This window comes from Beta vulgaris, chromosome 4 (genome assembly GCF_026745355.1).
Source record: "Beta vulgaris subsp. vulgaris cultivar EL10 chromosome 4, EL10.2, whole genome shotgun sequence".
Classification (NCBI taxonomy): domain Eukaryota; kingdom Viridiplantae; phylum Streptophyta; class Magnoliopsida; order Caryophyllales; family Amaranthaceae; genus Beta; species Beta vulgaris.
Window position 1 is genome coordinate 61,055,703 of NC_079205.1, and position 24,384 is coordinate 61,080,086.

The following is a 24,384-nucleotide window of genomic DNA, read 5'->3' on the forward strand; positions in this document are numbered from 1 at the left end:
ATGAAAGATTTTTGGAAAAATCGTAAAAAAAATCATCTTTTTTTTGAACTATTATCTTTTATATTTTATTTTGTCAATTAGTATTTTAAAAGATTCTAATGTTTTACCAAAATTACGGTCAAAATGGTCAAATTTCTAGCATTGATACCTTAATTTAGTAATTTAGTATAATATAACTCTCTTGTCTCACTCTGTATTGTTTCAAAATTTTATACTTCACGGAAGTCGTAAAATGCACATTAGGTAATACTCCGTCTGATAGTAAAAGGTTAATACGTCACAATTTATATAGGTCATAGAATCATATTAATAAACCTGATATGATTTATTATATTCTTAAGCTATTTTATTAAAAAAAAAAAATATTCTTCAACTACTTGTGTAGAATTGGAATATGATCAAAATGAACATGAATTTGGACATGGCCAAATACCCTTAGAAAATGAGAATATACAAACAAATAACAATAAATAATTCAATAGTATAGCAATTATAGAATTGACATAAACATCACTAACACATGAAAAAGTACAATTTTCCAAAAAAAAAAAAAATTGACATTTTATTACTATTTATATATGGAATATTGGGGTCACATACACTATCATTCAGCCTCATTGCATGGCTGCATGCATAGTTGCATACAGATGATAACAAAGCACTAACATTAGCCTATAACTAATCTATTTACCACAATTTCTCACTGGGGTTGATAACTAAATTACTCTAGCTCTTCCCTAATGCATCTGGACAAAACTCTCTACACCATAACCATAAGCATCTACAAGACTACAAGGACCAGAAGTCTATAAGTTTCCAATGGTTTCTTTGAGGGACTTCAGAACAGCTTTGTAAGCGAGTTTTTTGGCCGTCTTTCTGTCAGAAGCAGTGCGCGTATGCCTGTGTACGACTCCGTTTGCCTCAACCTCGATTGTGATGGAAGCCACACCATTTTCGCAGGTTTTTTTCTTCGTCATAGTATAATGATGTGTCTGACAAAGATGATTTAGTTCACTAACCGGATTCAGCTTCAATGTTTTCGGAGTAATGAGGGGCTCCAAAAGAGGTGATATACTCTTGAATACAACCTCTTTGTTGAATCCAGAATCAACAAAAATAGCACCAGCCAAGGATTCTATGATATCAGCTAGCACCTGTATCAACCAAAATCCGTCGATAAGAAATTCAAACATAAGTCAAAAACTTCTAAAAGAAAGTCCAAGTAATTGCTATTTTTAGACTATAGTCACCCACCTTGGGAAGATTTATCTCAGATTCCCATCCAAAAGTCGATTCCAGAGATGATTGCTGAAAACTAGCAACAGCAGCAGCCATTTGTTTGTATAGTATTTGTGACGCATGGAGAATATGCTTATGGAGACCAGCACGGATTGCGCATAAACCATAACACTCGTTATTGACTGATGCTGACCTTAGATCAGTCAACAGGCCAGGAGACATCTCAGGATGTTTTGTATAAAGGTGTATGGTGATCAGATGATCCAACACAGCATCTCCCAGAAACTCCAGTCGCTGCATTGGAATAAAAATATTAGATAGACTTTTCCTTTCCCGAATTGAATAATGATGGAAGATGCTTAGACAAGATAACAGTTAGAGACATCCAGATTAGTCGTATAGCAGACAGTAAGGTCCGCCTTTTCCGGTTAAGAAAAACATGGCAAAAAATATTCCATATAACAATGTAATCTTTAATCATCCAATTTCACTGCTAAATCACAAGGCCCCATAAAAATTGAATAATGTTTAACTTATTTAAGCTAAGAGAACAAACCAGGAATAGAAAATCACAAGTCTGACTTACTTGATAACACCGAGGAATCTCAGGTAGCATATATGACCCATGGGTAAGTGCTTCAACTACCAAAGACGGGTCCTTGAATGAGTAATTCAATACGGACTCTATATGATTGACGTTTAGAATCATACGGGGATTCATAGGAACATTCCTCTGGTATGTTATGCAGGAAAACTCGACCTCTATACCCAGCCAATTCATAAACATCAAGGACGCCACTTCACCGCCAGCGCTCAGAAATGCACCAATTAATGCTTCAACAACATCGGCAACTCTCTTGCTTTTGATTTTCCGAGTTCCTCCATTATAGATCTTATAGGTGCTAGAAAGAAACTCTTTTTCCAGAGGGCAGAATCCAGAAAGATCACCAGGTATACACCAATTATTGGGTTCAAAGGGATCATAGCGTATAAAACCCTGTATAAATCAAGAAATGTGAAACTCCTAACCACAAATTCATTAATCTCAATGTCGCTAGCAAACGTAATTCGTTATACATGCCCATGAGCTGTTTTAGGGTGATGAGATAATTCATACCGGAATCTTGCGCTGGCACCCTAGCTTGCACAGTGCAGCGTTAGATATTATTCTCTCTTTTTTCATACTAAGGAGTCCCTCATGAGTATTTTGGCAAGTCTTAAACAGCTGTTGGCAGACAGCATACTTCAAAAATGAATCGCCAAGGGTCTCTAGGGATTCCAGATGAATTTCCTCTTGGCAGCGCTTGGTTGTAATAGCTTCAAGAACCTACTAGGCAAGTAATTACAAATCAAGGGTACTGAGGACAAATAAAAAAAGCAGTGATTTGAAAGTTGGCACAGTAGAGAATGCTATGCAGTTAACTTAGTAGGAATCTAATGCAGTGGAGAACAGAAAAAGTGAGAGAACCTTAGTGGCTGGAATTATAACATTTTGCATGCAGTGACCCGTGATAATGCTTCTCAAGTTGGCACTCATTAACAGAGATTCAACTCGATGCATAATTGAAGGAAGAAATGAAAAGGTATAGAGCGTAGCAACTGATATGGGCGACATGATGACGAAACAGAGTTCAGGAGGCAATTCGACAGAAGCACCACTTGATTCTGCAACATGAAAGAAGCGATATCAGCTAAAAGTGGCAGTTTAAACATGAATAATTACCATGAAGCTACCATGTTACTGGAGACAATTACTCAATGTAATGGTAGTATCCTGATGAATATAGAAGTAAGGATAGATCACACAAAACAGGGGAAGAATTACGTGTATAGAACGTTTATTTTACTGACCCGCAACTGATTCTCAAACTTTCAGCATATACTGTGATATGACACGTCTTTATATTTGAAACTCTAGCATAATGTTAAAAAGAAAAAAAGGTTAGCTGCAGAATGATTGCATACCCTTCTCCCTCTTCTTTTGGCACCTATGAAGGTAATTCTTCAGTCGGAAAACCTGTCTTCCGCAAAGCAGGGCTTGGTTATCAAAGTTTAGGTCAATCCCATGCCTGCATCATACCAAATGAACATGCTAATCATCACACATGCTGACATGCATCCCGAATAATCTATTTTAAGAGGTGACAAAAATTAAACAGGAAAACACACCGTGTTTTGTAATAACTCTTGTAGGTTTTAAATTCACCATCGCTCAACCTCAAAAGTGAGTTCCCATCCATGCCATCTAAAAACCCAGAGACAGAATAGATGTAACCATTATGAGGTGCGCAGACCAAACAGTTCTCCAGCACACTACGATGTATATATCCATTTTTGGTGTACACATCATCCGGATGAGCACACTTCCTCTTATTGCAATTAGGGAAGGAACCTTGAACAACATCCCGCAGAAAGCATGAAGAACTTATACATTCCAAGTCAACAACAAGTGACCTTTGATGCAGCCAATGGCGGGGGAGAAGAAGATAGTCATAATGGGAAACAGGTGCACCATCATTGTTTTCCCATTTATTTAATTCCTTCACGGACTCCACTAACTTATCAAAGTCCAGATCTCTAAGAACCCTCAGGACAGCAACTTGATATTGTGTACAAAGAGCTACCTGTCCACAAGAGTTGTGAAGATTTAGCTGGAAGCAAACTGATGGTCGTAGCTTCTTTTCTCACACTGCTTAACAAAATAAAAAAAGTTACCTGTTTACGAGTAAGATTGATCTTGCCTATATATTTTACGTCCACAGACATGTTACCCCAGTCAACGTCCATGTCAAAATGCATGTTTCCCACATCGGAAGCAAGCTCTGTTTTAAAAACCAAAACAATGTCATGCACAGGGATGTCAGAGTAAAAGTCTTGCTTCAGCTCCATTAAGTAGCCGTGGTACACGTCAGATGAAGATGTTGGACCATCACCGACAAATTCTGAAGGGACGTATCTTGCTTGGTGATCATTATAAGGTTCACGCTCTGCATTAAAAATGCCCAATTATTGTATGACATGGGGGGGATCAGAGTCCCACCAAACACGTGCTCACATGCAAAAACACAAGGGTGCAGAGTAAAGCAAAATATACCAATTTCTTTGGACAGACCCTCTTCTACAACAATATCCGGAACAAGACTATCTGTCAAAGCACCTTTCTCATGCAGCTTCTTGCATGCTTCCAGGCAAGCAAGGTGCTTCAATATCCTTCTATTGCCTTTAACGGAAACTGATTGCAAAGGACAACTATTTGGAAATTGCAGTGTACAAGTCTCCAGAGCCTCATCAATGATGCAACGAGGTAATGGTTTGAAGTATCTGGGTAAGCAAAATGCTAATGATTCAGCATGCATGAACAAAACACATACAAATAGTCAAAACAAACCAGAGGAAAACCAAATGGAGAAGTTCCACAAAGCATACCCATCAGAAGGGAGGCGTGAGCAATAAAAATATATCAAACTAACACTAGAACTCAGCGTAACAATAGCCCCTGTGCTTGGAACACGATAGAAGATCTCATCAAATTCGCTAAACTGAAGCGGCTGACAAGGATGCGAAGCATGGCTCAAACTTTCCTTCCGCATAACATCACCAGAATAAAGATAGGTTTTCATTCGAGATAGCTGCAAATTGTCTCCCCTGTTAAACATTAAAAAGATACCAAGTTAGGAGCAACTCCCTTTTTTGTTGTTGTCTTTGTTCAACAACATATATCATCCTTTAACCAGTAGATGCGGAACAAATTTATATCAGAGACTTTAATCGAATAAAGAATACATGTAATTATTCATATCGATTTCTAGTAGAGCTGCTTGACTGCATTAGCAATTCAATTTTATTTTAAGCACATGACTGTTTTTTTGTTTCCCTTCCTTTCTTCTTCCTTTTTCTTTGTTTTGGGGGGGGGGGGGGGGGGGGTCAGTGTTACGATCTGTGGTAGGGGAGTTGAAGCAAGTTTTATATATTTGCAACAGAATGAAACATTACCTTCTCACCATCAGCAGGAAATCCGAATTCTGCATCCTAGCACGGCCTCTAGACTGAATGAAACTGCAAATGTTGGCTGACGGATCAAAACGGACAACTAAGTTGCAGCTTTGCACATCCAACCCCTCCTCTAGAATGGAGGTAGCAACAAGAACGTTAACCTGAATAGGTAGAAAAAACCAGATTATCTAATCCATAACCATTAGTAAGTTGTAAAGGTGTAGTAAAAGTGACGAGGGTGTATGCAGAAACCCACATCCCCTCGGCGAAACTCTTCGACAATTTTGTTTTGTTCCTTCCGGCTTTGGGACTTCAGTGCTGAATGATTCCCAGCTATGTATTTTGCTCTCCAGCCAATTGTTTGAGAAAGTAGTTGATCCAATATAGTTTCAAGAACCATAGCCGTAACTACCCTTTCAACGAATATTATGCACCTCATGTCTTTTAAACTCCTATGAGAAGCAAAAAGAAAATCTTGTTATATGCAAGCTGACAAGAAAATATGATCAACAAATTAATTCAACAGTGAATATAAAAACCAGTTACATTGCTCTCGGTTTAAGGTATTAGTAAAAAGTGAGTCGACTATTAGTTGAACAGGCAAAACAATTGTTTGCGCATTTCACAACAAGAGAGTATTTTCAGGAGTAAATTTGAACTAGATTTCCTTAGAATAAACATAAATTACCCTGAAAACTGCACTGAGGTAATCAGGGGAAAAGGAGCAGCAACAATAGTGGATTCTTTTAAGCCAAACACAAAAATTTAAGACAAAAACTTGTTGTACAACGAAATTTCACGTCCAAATTCAGATAATATGAAAGCAAGAAAAAAATTCGGTAGAATTTTTATTATGGCTCTGTTTCGTACTCGGTAATATTTCCATATTAATAGTTTGCTCATCGCTCTGCCAACTCATACTTCGAATTCTCCCATGATGTCATTTCCGTTGGAAGAGGAACTAGTACTTTTGAAAGAGATATGTTACAAGCAAAAAAAATTCAAATTTAACATCTACTCATCAAGTGTTCCAATCCCTTAGGATCCCTGGTATAGTGGTATCCCATCCATACAAGTCCCTGAAATCCTTAATCCTTTTCAACTCAGGTGTTAAACAAATACTAAAAATAGTTTACAGCAAGTGTTACATACTTCAACACCCCCCCCCCCCCCCATTTCGTCAAATTTATCATAAAGGCAGATAAAGTTCCAGACACTAATACATTATCTTAAATTCTTAGTTATATAAAAAAACATTAATACTCAAATTTCAGAAAAGCTGAAACCATAAAATATCACCAGTCTCACCTATAGCCAAGAAGAGACTCCACAAGACACAATACTTTCGAGGATATAATCCTGGCATCCGGATTAGCTTTCACGTTGGAGATTGACCAATTGCAGCCTAAATTTAAATATAAGTAATATATGCATTATTAACTTTAAAAAGATATATAACCACTATTCAGCATGTTCAAATCAATCTTATCTTAATTACCGGATGGCTTGTGGCTTGAAAACTCCTTGAGCACATCAGAATTGAACGCTCTTATGGCCGTTTCACCACGAATATCAAATTCACCCCAGCTGAAAATTTCGGTTTCTTCACAATGATATATTTCTGAGGCCTATTACCACAGCATTTATATTCAGATACTTCAGCAAATATCAAAAAAAAAAAAAAAAAAAAAAAAAACTACTGAATACAGAGAACACCCATACCTTTAATGCTGCCCAAAAACCAAGCTCATCCAAACAGAACTGAAAAGTTTTTGACAGCTTTCTTAACTTGTTACATAGAGAATCTTCTGTCAATTTTTCAACACCCATTTCTCTGACAGCAGATATGTGCTGCAGGTGAATCTGGGATTAGTTATATAAGATAGCAAAGAGAAACTACAAAAGAAGTTAACAATATAAATCATCAGTCATGCAATCAAAAAGCTGAACTCCAAATAACTAAATTCTTGTGAGAAAATCATCCCTATTCAGCTTAATTTTTTTCTTATCAAGTGAGTTAAAATATAATAAGGACACCTTTTCTCTCAGCATGTTCAAACCATCGATCAGACGCATCTGCAATGTGTTTGGTGCATCTTCATTGTAAAGCTGAGCCTTTGCATTCGGGAAAGGAACATACTCTGCCAAGATAGCCTCACTAACACAAGTGTAGACCTTCATTCAGGAGATAATACTCATCAAATATAATTAAACAATATTGCAACCTCAAGTGTTAAGCAATAAGGTAAACAATTAAATAAGTCTGACAGAAGTCTAATAACAACAGAGCAATAACCTTTGACTCCATGAGATTCTCCAAAGCAGAAATATCTTTCCAGTAAGCATGCGACTCAGAACCTGCATGCGAGAGCTAGTCAGGTTAAATCTCCAGAATGAGCATGACCACTGTAGCAATAGATAGTACAACTCATGGTCTGTTAGACTGTTACCTTTAGCTTTTGCTTTGATAGGTGAAGCAGTCATGCCAAAAATCCTGGGGACTGCATTACTATGCAGTTGACGGTGATAAAAGTCCTGCAGAACAAGTAGTTCTATTTCTATGAGCACCAAAATTCATAGCCAAAAGGAGGTAAAAGCATAACAGATGGATCTAATGTTAACAGCCAACCATTATTGATAAAGCAATATCATTGGGAAACCGTTATTTACAATGCAATATCATTGGGGGGAAAAAAGAGCACATAACCTATAGCTAAAGATTAGAATATAACATGTCTTTAGAAACTAGTATAGTATAGAGTTTGTTCTTTCTTCTTTCATCATGCATACATTTCGTTTCTAATAACTCTGGGAGGGATCATTGTGGCTGTCTCCAGTCCCCAAAGCTTCCCATCTCAGGACGAAAACATATGGTGCAGGCGTGCAGCAAGTGAGATTGGTGAAGGAAACACCCAGAAGCACTATAAAGAGTTTAGAATGATGATATAGTAACTTATGTAGTAAATTGATATGTATACTCACCTTCATGATGCAAGCATAGGGATGATTTCCCCTGGCATTATGGCATTCATCAAATATTAGAACTTTTATCGTCTCCAGTTTGATGTAAGTATGGCTCAGCGCATCAAGCAGGATCTTTGGTGTCATCACAAGGACCTATGACAGAATTTTAAAATAAGGAAAAAGAAAAGGTGTAATCAATAAACATATAAGTACACCTTCAATCTAGTGGAATATTTAACACCCCTTCCCCTCCGAATTAATAGTTCCAAACTTACACAAACAACGCCAAGACTTACTCATTATACTACTACCTTTCCTCACTCTATTTCCTGCAAATGAAGAAATAGTTTAAATGATCACTAACTGAGTGAAACATGAAAGGCTCACCTCATGTTTGTCCAGCTCTTTCTGCCAAGTAGCAGCATCCCAAAAGTCAACACCCATATCTCCCCAGTACTTGCCAACTTTTAAGTCGGTATGTGTTTCGATAACTTCAGCTTGCTAGTCAACAATGATAGGAAAACCAAAAAAATAAAAGTGATCAACTCATGGCATACTCGAAAACATCATTTATACTAAGCTTATTCGAATCAATTACTATTTTTGGATTAAAATTTTACTTATGCATGTACATGATTCAATATATAGTATGAAGTATGAACCATACTTGTGTCACCAGAACAACAGTAGGTACTAAGAAAACTGCAATGTAGGATTGTGTAGGCCGGCGAAGGAAGTGTGCATAACTTCGAAGGAGCATGACTGCAATCAATGTCTTTCCCGAACCAGTCTCCAAGAACACAATAGTGTTCTGCTTCATGGCTTTCTCCAACGCCTCAAGCTGGTAACTACAGTAAACATGTGGTTAAATATCTAGCTAATATGTAAAAAAAAAAAAAGTTGCAATACATGAAATAAATAAACAAAAATATTAACGAAAACAAAAAATCAATGACAAAAACAACCTACACATATCGAAAATACAAATTTTATCATAAAACAGGGGTACAGCGAGTATGGTACACCCAGGGCTATATTTATACTCATTGCTCGTTTAAAATCATCCAAATGAGCAAAATATACAAAACGGAGCTATCCAAATGAGCAAAATATACAAAAAGGAGTGATCAAAATGAGCAAATTGTAATATGGTACACCCGAATGTATGATGAATGAACTCTATCAAAGATTAAACCAACATGAAAATCCATCTCATTCTTGCTTAAATTTTAGGGTATTGAACAGCAACTTTCATCTGAAATTAACCCAACAGACACAAACGAAAAATGTACAACCCTATTCAACAGGTCTAATAACAACAATCTCAATGAAAATTTTCAAAAAAAAAAAAAACATCCTAAGATTCAACAACAACAACATATACAGATAACATTAACCCAACAAATAAACATATAAAAGATTAAAAAAACAAAATGCTTAAGAACCTTCTAGCAAATTGAAGAGCAGCAGAAGAGTCATTCTTTGTCTCACAGACCTCCATACAAACTGGTGCCATTGTTAAACCCTGAAAAAAAGTAAGCTTCTTTAGTTCTTTATATGCCAAAAATTAAACCCAGAAAATTTTGAACTTACAACTTCAATTATTTCAGTGGGAATATATCAAGAACAGGGATATTAACAGTTTTTCTCCCTCGCAGACTTTAATGATCAAACTACCCAGAAAAAAAATTACAATTTTATGAATGTTATGGGAAAACGAAGAGTTTCCCTACTTATTAATTTGTCAAAAATCCCAGGAAATTTACAAAGTTTTATGCAAATACTGGTTTTTTTTTTTTCCTTTGGGTTGCAAATAAGCAGATAAATCTAGGTAAAATATTAGAATGATAAATATTTCTCAGTATACCTTTAGAAAATGTTGCTGTTTCAAGAAATTGAAAGGAGATTTCTTCAACTTTTGTGCTCTCTGAATCATCAAATAAAGTGAAATGGTGATGCTATAAAATTTGAAAATCTCCCTGTTGGATTTTTGTACTACCAGTAGAAGTACTGTCTTGAAATTGGAAAAAAGTTTAGGCTGTTGTGTGCAATTTTGAGTATACTTTAGTCATGGATGGTTAAATTTAGGGGAATAAACATGCACCAAGGAAAGAATAAAGTGCATAAATAGAAAAAATGAAACTACCAATGTGAAAAAAGAAACAACAATGTATTAATCAATAATAAGTTATGAGTTTAATTAAATAGAGGAGAATTTATTTATTGTGCACTATAATTTATGCGAGCAATGCTACATCTATCCGGTGGATAGTTAACCCGTTGAAAATATAGCATCAAAAAACTATTAGAACTGATGAGTTGGATTCCACTATTTATTTAATTCTATTAGTAGTGGGTTATTGACCCACTGTGTAGATAAAATTTTTCCAGTTTATGCTCATAATTTTATCATATAACCAACTTTGGTATACTCTAATTAAGAGTGTGAATATCAGTTTCAAAATGCATATTGAATTAACTTGGAGAAATTTTACTAAATTCATATTTCATCAATGATTAAAAAATGTGTTTGATCAAATAACGTTTGATGTACTTCTCAATAGTTGAAGGAATGTTTTATAAACTGTAATAAAATATTCAAAAAATTACTTTTAATTTCTAACATCTAACAATACTTGTAAAATCAGTAAATAACCTAATATAATGGCTAACCACTATTGTGACAACAAGCCGATGAAACGTACTTTTCAGTAGCGGAAGGAATGTTTTATAAACAGTAATAAAATATTTAAAAAACTACTTTTAATCTCTAACATCTAACAACTACTTGTAAAATCAGTAAATAACCTAATACAATGGCTAACAATTATTGTGACAACAAGTCGATGTGACAACAACTACTTTTTTTGAACATGTTTTAAGAATGTCAATTAAATTCTTTTAATGAATTAAAATAATAAAAGTTTTAGTAAAGCTAAGCTTAAGTAGCTTGGGAACCGGTTAGAGTTTTTATTATCATTTATAGTCGGGTAATTCAAGGCCAATTTTAAGAAATTTAGTTGAAATATCACAACATTTTCATCCTTAAAAATTGAAATTTGGACAAAATATAAAACTGCTTAAAAAAGTTCTTGACCTACATAGTCTTGTACTAGCAATTATGTTAAAAATTAAACAACAATATAAATAACTCATATTGTCTCGTATCGTTTGCTTCACTCGTTATCCTACGATTCACGAGACACGTTTATATACAAAATACTACCTCCGGTCTTTATTAGTTTATCCGTATTCCTTTTTAAGATGTCCCTTATTAGTTTACTCATTTATTTTTCGTTTCTATTCTTGGAATGAAACCACTAACTTTCCATCACACATACATTCAACTTTAAAATAAAATAATAGCTTTCCTTTTCCTTCTATATCGCACAACATTGTTTCTTCTAAAAATTTGTAACTAGTACCGCTCTATATAACCTATGACTCAGTATTAGTCCGGAATGTCCCATCTATTTTGGAACGGAGGAAGTATTTGACTTTAAATGTTGAATCTCATTCTCATCGCTTTTTAAACTAATTGCAAATTATTGCCTAATCCTTATTGTCAGAAGTTTGCTTAGCAACCAAGGAAAACTTGACCATGACTTAATGGGTTCCACCAGACTTTCATTGATAATTTCATATTGGACCGACCAAAACTTTTATTGGCAGTGATATTGGAACTTTGTTCATGGCACTGTCTTATCTCACTCTTATCTTTTTCTGTTTAACAGATCAAATTCATGGTAGCTGAACTCAATTGAGAGCAATGATAGAGTAATTTTGATACTGTCTTGGTTGAGTAGTTAAGATTAAGGTGCTGCAGATGATAGATTACATGTTCGAATTTCACTTCTCTTTTTTGTACTTTGTATTGTTTTTGTGGCTCATATGGATAAAAAAAGTGATTTTAATTAGGCTTTTAGCTGAGGTGCGATCAAATAATACAACTATACAAGTGTTTGATGACCCCTTTGGTAATAAGAAAGATTCTACTGGACCAGCACCAGACGCAGGTTAATCAGCTCATTTACATAGGTCAACGCTTGAGAGTAGGTAGTGGGATTCGAACTTGTGACCTCAAAGTTACAAGGTGAGTTTCCCACTACCTCCGCCTACCAAGCTTGGTTAGTTATACAAAGTATATGGGAAGTAACACTTTTTATGAAGTACAATAAGGTCCCTTTTTAAAAAAAAAATTAACTGGACTTAATAGAAATAAATTGAACTAATTGGACTGGAATTAACTGAAATTAATAGAACCGAAAGAACTGAATTGAATTGTCAAGAGAAATTGAATTGTAACTAAATTGAAATTAACTTAATTGAACTGAAAATAATTCCAAAAGAACAAGGTCTAAGTGACATGTTTAGTTGACCAAAATATAGGAAGTTCACACACAAAAAAAGTTACGTACCTAAAGAGACATAGGTAAATCGAACTTCCCATGATCATTCAAACAACTTTTGTTACTTCTTAGAAAACTAGTTTTTGAAGTGCGGGTCTCCCAAGGAATTAAAATTTAATAAGCAAAAATGAAAACATTTTAATTGGAGATTCGGCGTATCATTTGTCATAAACAAAAATAAATCAATTACAATTCGTTGAAACAATCATTTTGTAATGATATGTAGTAGAATTCTAACAAGAACATTTGACATGGTACTAAAAATTTAGTGAATTTACATGCATACTTCATAAACCTAATTTTTTTTCTAACCTTTTGAACTAATTCTAAGTAAATCAGGTCCTATAAAATTACAAAATGAACATGGAACCTGCAAATAATTCATGGTTGGGGACTTATAAAAAAAGTGTAATAATTGAGCTCCATCTTGTTAATTTTCCCTATTTTTTTTGTTTAAAGTAATTAGATTTATTATACAAATATATATATGGGTACTAAAACTTTGTATGAAGTACAGTAATAAGGTAACATTGTTTAGTTGGCAAAAAAAAAAATATTAGAAAGTTCACAAACAGATGAAGTTACTTACCTAGAGAGACATAGGTAAATCGAACTTCCAAATAAATTTTGTCACTTCTTAAAAAATGGAAGTTCTAGTTGAAAAAAAAAAAAATTAGGAATGATTGTTTCCTACATCCAGCCAAACAAGCACTTATAGTCTAAAATAACCTAACAAGTAAAATCCTAAGTATGGGTCAAAAAACAAATTAAAAATAATCTCAACTTTGATGAATTCTCTAGTGTTTTGTTATGTAATCACATGGACGAGCAAGTGATCGACAAAATTATCTTCTTTGTTAAATTCGCATTACATACTTGTATGACCCTATATAAAATTCATTTATTTCCATGTAGTATTACCAACAAATTGTTAATGGTAAAATTCATTTATTTTCAAGTAATATTATCCCCACGGATGTATCAAATATCTCTATTACATAAGGGAATGGGGAGCAACGGTGTCCTCTTTTGAACTGACTATTTTGTCCCCCTTCCCTTTCTAAATTACAAAAGGAATCTCAATACCAAAATGAGGGTCAAACAAATTAAAGCCACCGGAAATTAATTTCAACAATCACTCCGAAATCACTTATATGAGGAAACTTTACAAATCACTCATAGAATTGAGAAAATCACGTTAAAAATCACGCAAATTATTCAAATGATCAGTAAACTTTACAAAAACTAAAAATTAACTTACAAACTAAAACTAATATACTAGGAAGTCAATACATACAAAAACAGTCACAAATTTAACTTACAAATCATTGTTCTCAATAACCATTCACAATTACATACTCACAAAAATTACCTATAAACACAAATCTGAGAAAAACATAAGATTTTGACAGTGATATCACACATTCGTCCATCAGCGATTTGCGAACTTTCAAACAGGTACATAATTCTTTTAATCTTCAAAGTTATTTCACATTAGTCGACTGTTATGTAGTTGAAAAAATGGAGATAATAGAAAAGTTGAAAAGGGTTTTTATATAATTAGACTTAAATTTGATTCATTTTCATATAAAATTTGAAAACAAGATGTGAATGAAATTTGTTTTATTTATGACACTAATGAAAAAGTTACAAATTTAGTTCTTTTTTTAAAATTCCAATATAATTTTTTGCCCAAAATTTTTGCAAAATATCCATGTTCAGAAATAAATTTTGAAAAACAAAACAATATCAAACCTTTTTGCGAACAACTTTTGCAAAAATCCATTTTTAAAAAACAAAATTTACATTAATTTGCGAAATCAGATTGTGTATGAAAAATTTAAAATATCATTTCACCTATAATTGAAACTCAAAGAGTTAAAATTTTAAAAAGGAGAAAAATAAAAAATGACCATTTTATGCGAAATCAGATTGCGTATGAAAAACTTAAAATTTCATTTCAAATATAATTGAAACTCAAAGTGTTAATATTTAGAAAAGGAAAAAAATTAATATGACCATTTCATGCAAAATCAGGTCGTGTATGAAAATTTTAAATTTTCATTTCAAATATAATTGAAACTCAAAGTGTGAACATTTATGATGATGAAAATTTTTAAATATCAATTTGTGAAATCATAATTTAGAAGTTAGACAAGGAAAAAAAACTGAAATTTGTCTGATACTTTTCGGTTACAATTTTGGGATCATATAGAAATTACTGAAATCCATATCAAAAACTATTATAAATTACAAAAATGAATAAAACCAAAAAAAAGAACATGATGATTTTTAGTAAAGAACATCATACTGATTATAAAAGAACATGCGCATATAAGACTTGAGAAACAAAAAACTATTCAAAATCATAAATATGAATAACAACATAAAAAGAACATGCAAGAATCTTATTCACAAAATGGAAGTGAGCTTGACAACTAACTTGCATTTTCAGTTTGTTTACTACTTAGTATTAGGCCTAAAAATATCATCGCACGCATCGCGTGCACAAAAAACTAGTATTACGTATGTTGAGACTTCACTAACATAAATACACATGCACGTCACACGTGCTAAGTAAAAAATGCATATTAACTCACACGAAAGTACGAATGATAGATAAAAGTTAAACATCATACATCTATAATATGATAATATTTATTGACTTATAAAGAACTAAAATGTCGTACTACTATGAGTACTATCCATTTATTGGAACAACCCACAAGCTTTACATAGAAGTTGTTCGAGACTTAAAGGGTTACTCATGTTGTAATACTTCTATTTTTACATAACAAGGAGTAAAGTAAATTTAAGAGTCACTCACTCAAATTGGTTATTATAACAATTCTTGTTATATTTTCGTATTGAATTTCTTCCACTCCAATATTTGCATTGACAAAAGCAGTTCTTTCATGTTTTTTGAAATTTTGAACTATGGGGAACTTCATTCTTAACGAAGTGATTCAAATTGTTGACTTTCCTAATATATTTTATTAAATTGAGAAATATAATTTTTATCGAATGTAAATATTTACTTTTCATGATCTCATACCACATACTACCTCCGTTTTCTAAAGATCTTCCTTGTTACCGTTACTACAGATACCAATGAAAATTAATTTGTGTGGGGTGTGGGTGGGTAAAGTAGGAGAGAGAAAGGGGTTAAGATACATAAACGAATGAAAAGAGGTTAAAGTAGGAGAGAGAAAGAGAGTAAAATTGAATTAATAATGTAATGGTGGGCCATATGATAGAGACATGAGAGGGTACAAAGGGGAAAAAAAAATTCAAATAAGGAATAAAGTAAAAGAGGGAAGATCTTTTGGAAACGCACTTAAACGAAAAGAGGGAAGATCTTTAAGAAACGAAGGGAGTGCCACATTATCTAAATCAATAACTAGTTTTACTTTTATATCTCGCAAAATTAACACTGTAGTGTGTATAGATTTTACACTAATGCATAAAAAAAAAAAATCAACCCACCATGTAAGGCAAACGAAAGTTTTGGTGCATTTTTTTTGTTTACCCCAAACCTACTATTTTCGGCAAAAATCGGGTCGGACAATTTACTTTATAATAAAAGACCATTTTTGAGCCACTCAAAACCCTTCAAAAAAAAAAACAGGCAGATTTTTTTTTATCCATTTTCGAGCTGGGCCGAGCCAAGATTACATTTGATCACCTGTACTCTCTACTAATGATATTAAAATGGATCAACCAACGCCCAATACCAAAAGTCCAGATCAATATCACACCCAAATCATTGGGCTAAAAACTGAAAAATGTCATAAGAGAAAATGACCAATATGGTCATCAATCTAACTCCAAAAAAACGAATACCATTCTTTTCGATAGAGGGACAAAATTGGAAAATCAGCAAACTCTAAAACTAGGGTTTTTCATATGTAACACAAACCCTACAAATACTTCTCATCCGCCGGAAATTCAGAGGAGAGAGAATTTTACAAAAGCTTAATTCGGCAGAGGGGATTTTCAAGCTCAACAAAAATGGTAAAATTTCTTATCTTTTTTCATTATTCACACTCTATTTTCCTGTTTAATTTGTTAGAATTTGTCACTCGAAATTACCCGATTTTATAGAGCATCTGATTTTTTTTTCCGGTCTTTATGATTATTGTTCATCAGTTTATAGTCTTGTATAATTGAGAAGCTGGAAGTTTTTTCATTTTTAGTGTTATTGATGTTGAATTTGAGCTTAAATGGAGAAAATGGGTCGAGTTAATTTATACATTTGAATTTTTGTGGATTTATGTTCATTTTTTTTTTGAAATTTTCTGTATTGAATGGATGAATTATTTGCATTTATGTGTTTTTTCAATGATTGAATGTTGGCATTTGATTGTTTGACTGAGTAGAAATAACTTGATTGAATTTCTTAATGTTGATTGGTAGCTTTTTGATGATGGTAAATGTTACTCTAATTGGTTAGCTAATGTTGAAAAAATGGGGTTTTTTGTTGTTGAGATTGGATTTTAATAAATTTGTATACGTTTTAGGAGTAGTTTAAAGGGATTTTGTTTGTTATTATGTTGAAAACTTGTTTGATTATTGTAGTTTTGTTGATTATGATGTCAGTGCTTTTTATTTGATTTATTGGTTGGATATAGTTACTTGATATAATGTGTCGAGATACTGATTACTGGTGTGGCGCTTAAAAACTGGGCGTTGTGTATGAGCCGATGCAAAATTGAGCTCCATGTTTGGTTTTGTTGAGAACGAGGTTGTGGTTACTCTTTCTTTTATCGATCAGGATTACATTTATCATTAGTTAAAATCAATGATCGAATTGAACAATTATTTTCAGTTATCCGTCCCTTGGTTAGTTCAATTGACGGAAATAGCTTTTGACTTGCCAGTGATTATTGGAGACTTGGACTGCTGTGATTAGAATTTTAGAAAAATGCTTGATTTTTGAGATTATTATATAGGTCCTCTTGTGTTGATTTCTTAGTGCGTCGAATAAACTGATTACTAGCGCTGTAATTTATGGGCGTTCTGTATGAGCCGACGCTAAATTAGCTCCATGTTTGGATTTGTTGAGAATTAGGTTGTGGTTACTCTTTCTCTTATCAATCAGGATTACATTTGTTACTAGATAAATTCAATAATCAACTTAAACGGTTAATTTCAGTTGCCCATCCCTTGGTTAGTTCAATTGATGGAAATGACTTTTGGCTTGCCGGTTGATTATTAAAGTGCTGTGATGAAATAAATGCTTGATTTTTGTAATTATAATCTGGTTCCTCTTATTTTGATTTCTTTCTGCGTCGAATAAACTGATTACCGGCAGTTTAATCTATGGGTGCTGTGTATGAGCCGACGCAAAATTGATCTCCATGTTTGACTTTCTCAGAGAGAGGGTGCTTTCTCTTTCTTTTATCAATCAGGATACATTTACAGTCATTAACGAGTAATTTCAGTTGTCCGTCATTTCATTGTTTGATGAAATAGCTGTTGTGTTGCCTTTTGAATGTATTTATTTGAATAGTACCAAAAGATAGGGAATATATGCATTTTGGTGGTTCTAATGTTGACTCGAGCACACTATCAATGATATATATAAATTGAATAAAGTGTTTACCCTATTATGAAACAATGAGTTGCTTTGTCGTGCTTAGATATAAAAGTTTGTTGATATAAATAGCTTGGTGTTTTGATCTAGTTAAGTTCAATACAACATAACTCAATATGGTGCGTCGAAATACTGATTACTAGCGCCACTTCGAAATGGGCGCTATGTATGAGCCGACGCAAAATCGAACTCCACTTTTGAATATATTGGGGAAGAGAGCATCTAGGACTCTTTTCTTTTGTGTCAATTGGGGATACATCTATTTGTTGTATTAGCATAAGAAGGCATTCCAATAGGTCATTGTTTGGTTACCCTGTCTAGACTCACATTAATAGAAAACCTTTCTTTGGTTTTTCACTCCTTAAATGATGATTTGAATGTCATATAGGGTGGATATTTGTAAGAGGAAATGAGGGTTTTGCTAAACAGTCAAGTTTTGGAAATTCACAAACATGAACGTGTGTGTACTTGATGATCTTGAGTTGCAATATTCAGTCTCATATTTTGACTTGGTCACCTTGTCTTATTATGACATGTTTTTAGGTCGTTTCTTTGATGGTTTATGTTTGGGTTTGATTTGGCAGCCGAAGCAGATCCACGAGATCAAGGACTTCCTTCTCACTGCCAGAAGGAAGGATGCACGATCAGTCAAGATCAAGAGGAGCAAGGATGTTGTGAAGTTCAAGGTTCGCTGCTCCAAGTACCTATACACACTTTGTGTGTTTGATTCCGAGAAGGCCGACAAATTGAAGCAATCTCTTCCCCCAGGTAGTCTTTCTATATGTCATCCGTTACCTTTGGCAAATATATCTATTTTTTTCTTCTGTGTTCCATTGGTGTACTGAGATTTACCTATCTTGGCAGGTTTGAGCGTGCAGGATTTGTAGATTACATGAACTATGGAGTGTGATACCTTTGGTCGAGACTCTGATCGAGCTTTTTTCTATACTTTTTTTGCTGCATGAGTTTAGAAATTCATGTCAAGAAGTTCTGTTTTTCGGAGAAAAGAGTATTATTAGTAGGTGCTTTTGTCACTCGGATTATTGCGATTTTGCAGGAAATACAATGGCTTTGTTTTTCTGTAGGTTTTGTATGAAGAGTTTGTTATGTTTGGCCTTAATGTTGGCTATATGTTGAATGTTTTCCATACTCCTAGTCCTACACTTGATCAATTGATTTGCACGAGTTCATGTTGGGAATTCTTTTGAAGTGGCCCAACACCCAATTTCTAGATGTGTTGCACACTCTCATACATGGATGATGTACCTGCTTCTGCTTCTTCCTTGCGTGATTTGGACAACTAGTTACGTATTGTGTATGTATGTCAATGGAATAATTTATTGGTTATGTATGGGTATATCTTTGTTGTGACTAGAACTAGTTACTTGCCTAATGACAGCAATCCTTTTCATCTTTACTGATATTTATACGTATCAATTACCCAACTGATCATTTTTCTAGAGCTAATCTTATGATGTATCATGTATGGTTGTTCCACATCAGTCTTTAGAGGATCAATATTGGTGTTTTTCAAATAGCTTGCTAATGAACTTTTCAAGGAGAGAGAAAATGGAAAGCCAACTCTACGCTAACATTGGAGCTCTCCAAGTTATCCCCTAAGAGCATGAGCATCGAGAGAACTACGATGACAATACCATTGTTAGTAATTTTTCAAGCGATGATCTTAAGCAGATAGAAAGCTAAAAATGGGTTGGAGAGTTATCTTAGCGAGCTATATTGATGTCGATGCTCCTGAGGAAAAGGACTTGCATGACACACTCTTTTACACCGAGTTATGCTACCATTGTGCGTATATATACTCCCTCCATTTTTTTAATCGCTACATTATGTTTTGCATAAGATTTTTGACAATACCACTTTCAAGTTTCTTGGATAGTACTTTCTGACCCATTTAATGCAAAATAAGGACAAGTGAAAAAAATACTTTTTGGTGAAAGTGAATAAAAAAGAACATTATTACTTTTTAGTGGACCACATGCTCCAAATAAGGAAAGTGTAAACAATGTAGCCATTAAAAAGAAATTACCATATAAGGAAAATGTAGCAATTAAAAAAATGGAGGGAGTATATAATGCGATGTCATCTCCCATCAAGTTGTGTTACTTGTATATGCATGTACACATGTTTTGTAAGTTATATTCCCTTTCGTGCCTCAATATTACATGTAACATTTATAAACGACTGACGAGCTTAGGCAAAAAGAGAGTAAAACATAACTCATGTGCTTGAATAATAAAATAAAACGTGTATTTTTAGTTATGGCAAATACTAAGAAAGCTGATGTTGATTGTGTTCATGAATCATTTCATGGATCGCAGTGGCGGATCTTGAAAGATTTGCTACAAGAGGTCAGATTTTTCCACAATAACATATTATGATCCCATGTAACTTGTTTTTGTATGTTGGGTTTTGGACTCTTAACTACAAGGCTTTATTTTTATTTTTTAAAAAAACTTACGAGGGCTAGGCTCATGCCCAATGAAGATCCGCCATTGATGGTTCGGATCGTATCTTATTATTTTATTGGTTTATGTTATTGTTTTATAAAGTGTTTTGAGTCTTATGTTATTGTTTTATAAATTGGTTTGAGTCTTATGTTATTGTTTTATTAATAGCTTTGATCTTTGTAATATTGTTTACTTAACTGATCCGGCTCATGTTCTATAACATGTTAGGGTCCTGTAAAGTTGTGTTATTGCTTAATGACTTGTTAGAATGGTTGCGAGTAAATGTAATTCTACCTGTTAGTGATATTGTGCATTTCTCTTAATTTTGTAATCGATTTGTGTAATATTTTTGTGATCATGATTCTTCAACAATACTCCCTATGTTCCAAAATAAAGTTTTTGATTCTATTTTTTCACGAAAATTATGGTAGGTAGAATCTAAGAGGGATAATAAAGATTTTTTATTTATTTAAATAGATGTATGGAAAAAGATGATTTTAGGAGAGAGAATAGAGAATAATTGGTGAAAGAGCATTAAATGTAACCACTGGTTTAATAATCAAGCAAAAGACTAACTTCATGAATCCAATAAATGATGGGAGACATTTTTCTAGGCAAATTACGAAAAAATGTGAAACTAAATTTAGAAATCGAAAACTATATTTCGAGACACCTAAAATTAAAACAGGTACTATATTTTGGAACGGAGGAGTATATTTCATTCAATTCGAATGGTTTCTTACTTACATAATGATTATGTATATTGGTTCATATCACCTTTTTTTTTTATTTTTGGCCTCCCTTTCAGGAACCCGTGGTAAGACGAATATCCTCTACGCCGCCCTCGCACAGGGCCACTCACCCAGAGGCCTAACAATCCCCGAACTCCTTCTCTCCCTCCCCAATAATATTGAAAATTGCTTCCACCAACCCTCGAACCTTTGGAGATAGGAAGCCATACCATTAGACCCAAAGGTCCTTGATTGGTTCATATCACCTATTATACTGTGTTATCCAGGCTCAAGTCCAAGCCCAATCCTAAATGTGTTGCATACTAGCACACTTTCGTACATGGATGTGCTTCTAAGTTCTACCTTGGCGTGACTTGGACAACTAAAATGAAGGTGTATTGTTTTGTCAAAATCATGAATTTGGATATTCTAGTCTAAGATGCCCTCTCTTTCTCACACACAATCTATATTCTGCGGATATCCTTATCTTAGTGGTTATGAAAATGACTAGTTACTTACGTGCCTAATGAGTAATGACAACAATCATTTTAGTTACAACGCTTATGGATAGAGGGAGTATATCTAAATGATTAATTATATACTTTATCTGTAATAAAATAGATGTTATATTTTTAAAAGCATATTCGTTTAGGCAAATTTTTTGAAGAGCAGAGAGAAAGAAAAAAGGGAACTCATATGATAGAAGAGAGATAGAGAGAGATTGTCGTCTAGAAAACGTGTAACATCTATTTTGTTACAACCATATTTAGAAAGTGTAAACATCTACTGAGGAAGTACTTTTTCTGTTCTTTTTCTATTGCAATAATTGAGCTTCACATATAAGATTAACTATACATAAATTGGTATCAAATATGTATAATTTGATAGCAATTCTGCATAAATTGATCACAAACACATATAATTCAAATTTAGCAGAAATCCCTCTTGATTGTGAGGCGATTTCAGGATCTCAACAAAGTTGTTTCGATAATATTAACTTTTCTCTATCATAATCTCAATTTATTACTAACTTGTGTATTAGCTGCTGGTATATTATTGTAGAGTGAGGAATTGAGGCCTAGGGTTAATGATGTTAGTGTTGCGTCAATTATGTAATAAGTACTTCTAATTTTTAAAGTGTTGTTTGATTGTAATTGGTAATTTCACTTATAACTTTCCTTATTTTTGCATTTCGTATGTATTTTTACATCCTAAAAATAATGTAAACATTGTTTGGTTAAGTATATGAAGTTGAAGTTTCATAAAAAATTATATTTATCGAGCGGAATAAGTAACTTTCATCATTTTATGGAAACTAAACCTTCCTAAAAATGTTCATAATTATATCAGCCAAATAACACATGAATTAGATAGTCAATCAAATAACTTTCAAATCTTGTGTAAATATATCAGCATTCTTATTTTTTCTATTTCAAATCAAAAGATAAAAAAAAGTTTTTTTTTTTTTTTTTTTTTTTTGTGGTTAAAGAAAGAATAAGGGAGACCAGAGAGGCAGAGACTAAAGAAGAATTTGGAAGTATGAGGAAAGGACTAAACGAGGACCACGCGGAGCACGTGGCACGTATCCAAATCTAATTAACCAATTGACAACCATCTTACATATTCTTAGATTTCCTACCAATTTACTAATTAACAACCATCTTAAATATTCTTACCTAACTTTAGGCTTTATTTGGCAATATATTTAAGTCGTCTTAAATGAGTAGGTGCTAAAGTTTAAGTCACCTAAAATAAATAGTCGTAATTGGAATAAGAGCTTTATTTAAACTCCAAAAATTGACTGAAATTGAGTTGCTATCAAATATAACATCTCAATTTAAGGTGCTTAAGTTTTTCAGCTACATTATTAATTTCAACTCTATTTCAACTTATGTTCCCAAACATAGCCTTAATGACCTCAGTACTTGCACACCTATATTTGAGTTGATTCAATTAGATGAATGAATTGGGTTATTGTTAGGATTTTCAACATCAAATACAATTTTACCTATTTAACTCAAATACGTACGAAAAAGTTATCGAACCAATAATTAGCTCAATCCTCAACATGAATCGATAGAAGATTACTATAACAACATCAAACCTAGTATATTTTAACTTAGTTGACTTGATATGCCTACTCATTTAATTGAAGAGGTCGAGGTTAGTGTCAAACTTCTAACCCATTTAATTATATGAGTCGGTTTAATACCAATACATATGTAGTGTCTCACACGAAAATAAGAGACGTAATGTGGCCTATTTTATAGTGTCCAATCTATTTCACTCACTTTTTACTAGTCCTTGGGTTATAAAAATTATCATAGATTTTCCGTTAGAGAAAGATATCAATTCTTTAATAAAATATTTTTTTTTAGAAAATATTTCACAAATAACATATGGGAAATATTATATTTAATGAGAATAATATGCATATCATTTGTTAGTTTTCATCTCAGTAAATAGAAGTAGATTGTGCCTATTCTAATTCAAATAATTATTTTTGCTTATTTGAACTTATTATACCTATCTATACTAATATATAAAAGACGTTCCTAAGCAATGAACGATGCCACGTGACGTTTTCGTTTGAAGTATTTTATGCTACGTAATCGACATACACTAAAGAAAAATAGAAAATGCATTATGTAAGATTCAATCCCGAGATCACAAGCATATATACCAACGTCTTAATCACTAAATCAAGTGATACTTGATGTTATTATTTCAAAGTAAAATATTAATAAATGAAATATAAATTACTTGGTAAAAACTAGTTTGAACTTATTTTTTGAGAAGGTTAAACCTGATCCTTGTTGTGAACTTTACTTACCTAAACTTATTCTTTCTGATAAAGAATGAGAATAAAGTGAACTGAACAAATAATTGGTAGATGGTGGACTAGTGTATGTCTACCATTAGAATGATAGACATGGGCTAAAACGCAGCCCAAAAAACATAAAACGCGTGAAACTAATGTACAT

General features: G+C 33.2%; 2 protein-coding genes across 2 annotated transcripts; one reads left to right on the forward strand and one right to left on the reverse strand.

The window, feature by feature from the left end:
• Positions 1-542: 542 nt before the first annotated feature.
• Positions 543-10,336, reverse strand: LOC104890192 (endoribonuclease Dicer homolog 2). The gene is made up of 23 exons (XM_010675585.4): positions 10,064-10,336; positions 9,642-9,721; positions 8,864-9,044; positions 8,584-8,697; positions 8,215-8,349; positions 7,683-7,767; positions 7,529-7,590; positions 7,270-7,407; positions 6,955-7,083; positions 6,731-6,860; positions 6,541-6,637; positions 5,489-5,684; positions 5,233-5,393; positions 4,666-4,884; positions 4,334-4,560; positions 3,955-4,226; positions 3,409-3,863; positions 3,205-3,308; positions 2,708-2,904; positions 2,357-2,566; positions 1,826-2,236; positions 1,255-1,533; positions 543-1,154 (listed from the first exon to the last, which is right to left on the reverse strand). Exons 1-23 carry the CDS (start codon positions 10,130-10,132, stop codon positions 807-809), a joined length of 4,299 nt encoding a protein of 1,432 aa, XP_010673887.1. The 5' UTR covers positions 10,133-10,336; the 3' UTR covers positions 543-806.
• Positions 10,337-16,456: 6,120 nt separating this feature from the next.
• LOC104890191 (60S ribosomal protein L38) lies at positions 16,457-19,285 on the forward strand. Its single transcript, XM_010675584.4, has 3 exons — positions 16,457-16,619; positions 18,786-18,969; positions 19,066-19,285. Exons 1-3 carry the CDS (start codon positions 16,617-16,619, stop codon positions 19,086-19,088), a joined length of 210 nt encoding a protein of 69 aa, XP_010673886.1. The 5' UTR covers positions 16,457-16,616; the 3' UTR covers positions 19,089-19,285.
• The last annotated feature ends 5,099 nt before the right edge of the window (positions 19,286-24,384 follow it).

Coding starts and splice junctions, on each gene's coding strand:
- LOC104890192 (XM_010675585.4), bottom strand. CDS start 10,132: ATGATTCAGAGAGCACAAAAGTTGAAGAAATCTCCTTTCAATTTCTTG. Junction 6,638..6,730: donor TTCAAGCCACAAGCCATCCG/GTAATTAAGATA, acceptor ATTTAAATTTAG/GCTGCAATTGGTCAATCTCC. Junction 4,227..4,333: donor GGGTCTGTCCAAAGAAATTG/GTATATTTTGCT, acceptor TTTTTAATGCAG/AGCGTGAACCTTATAATGAT.
- LOC104890191 (XM_010675584.4), top strand. Junction 18,970..19,065: donor GAAGCAATCTCTTCCCCCAG/GTAGTCTTTCTA, acceptor CTATCTTGGCAG/GTTTGAGCGTGCAGGATTTG.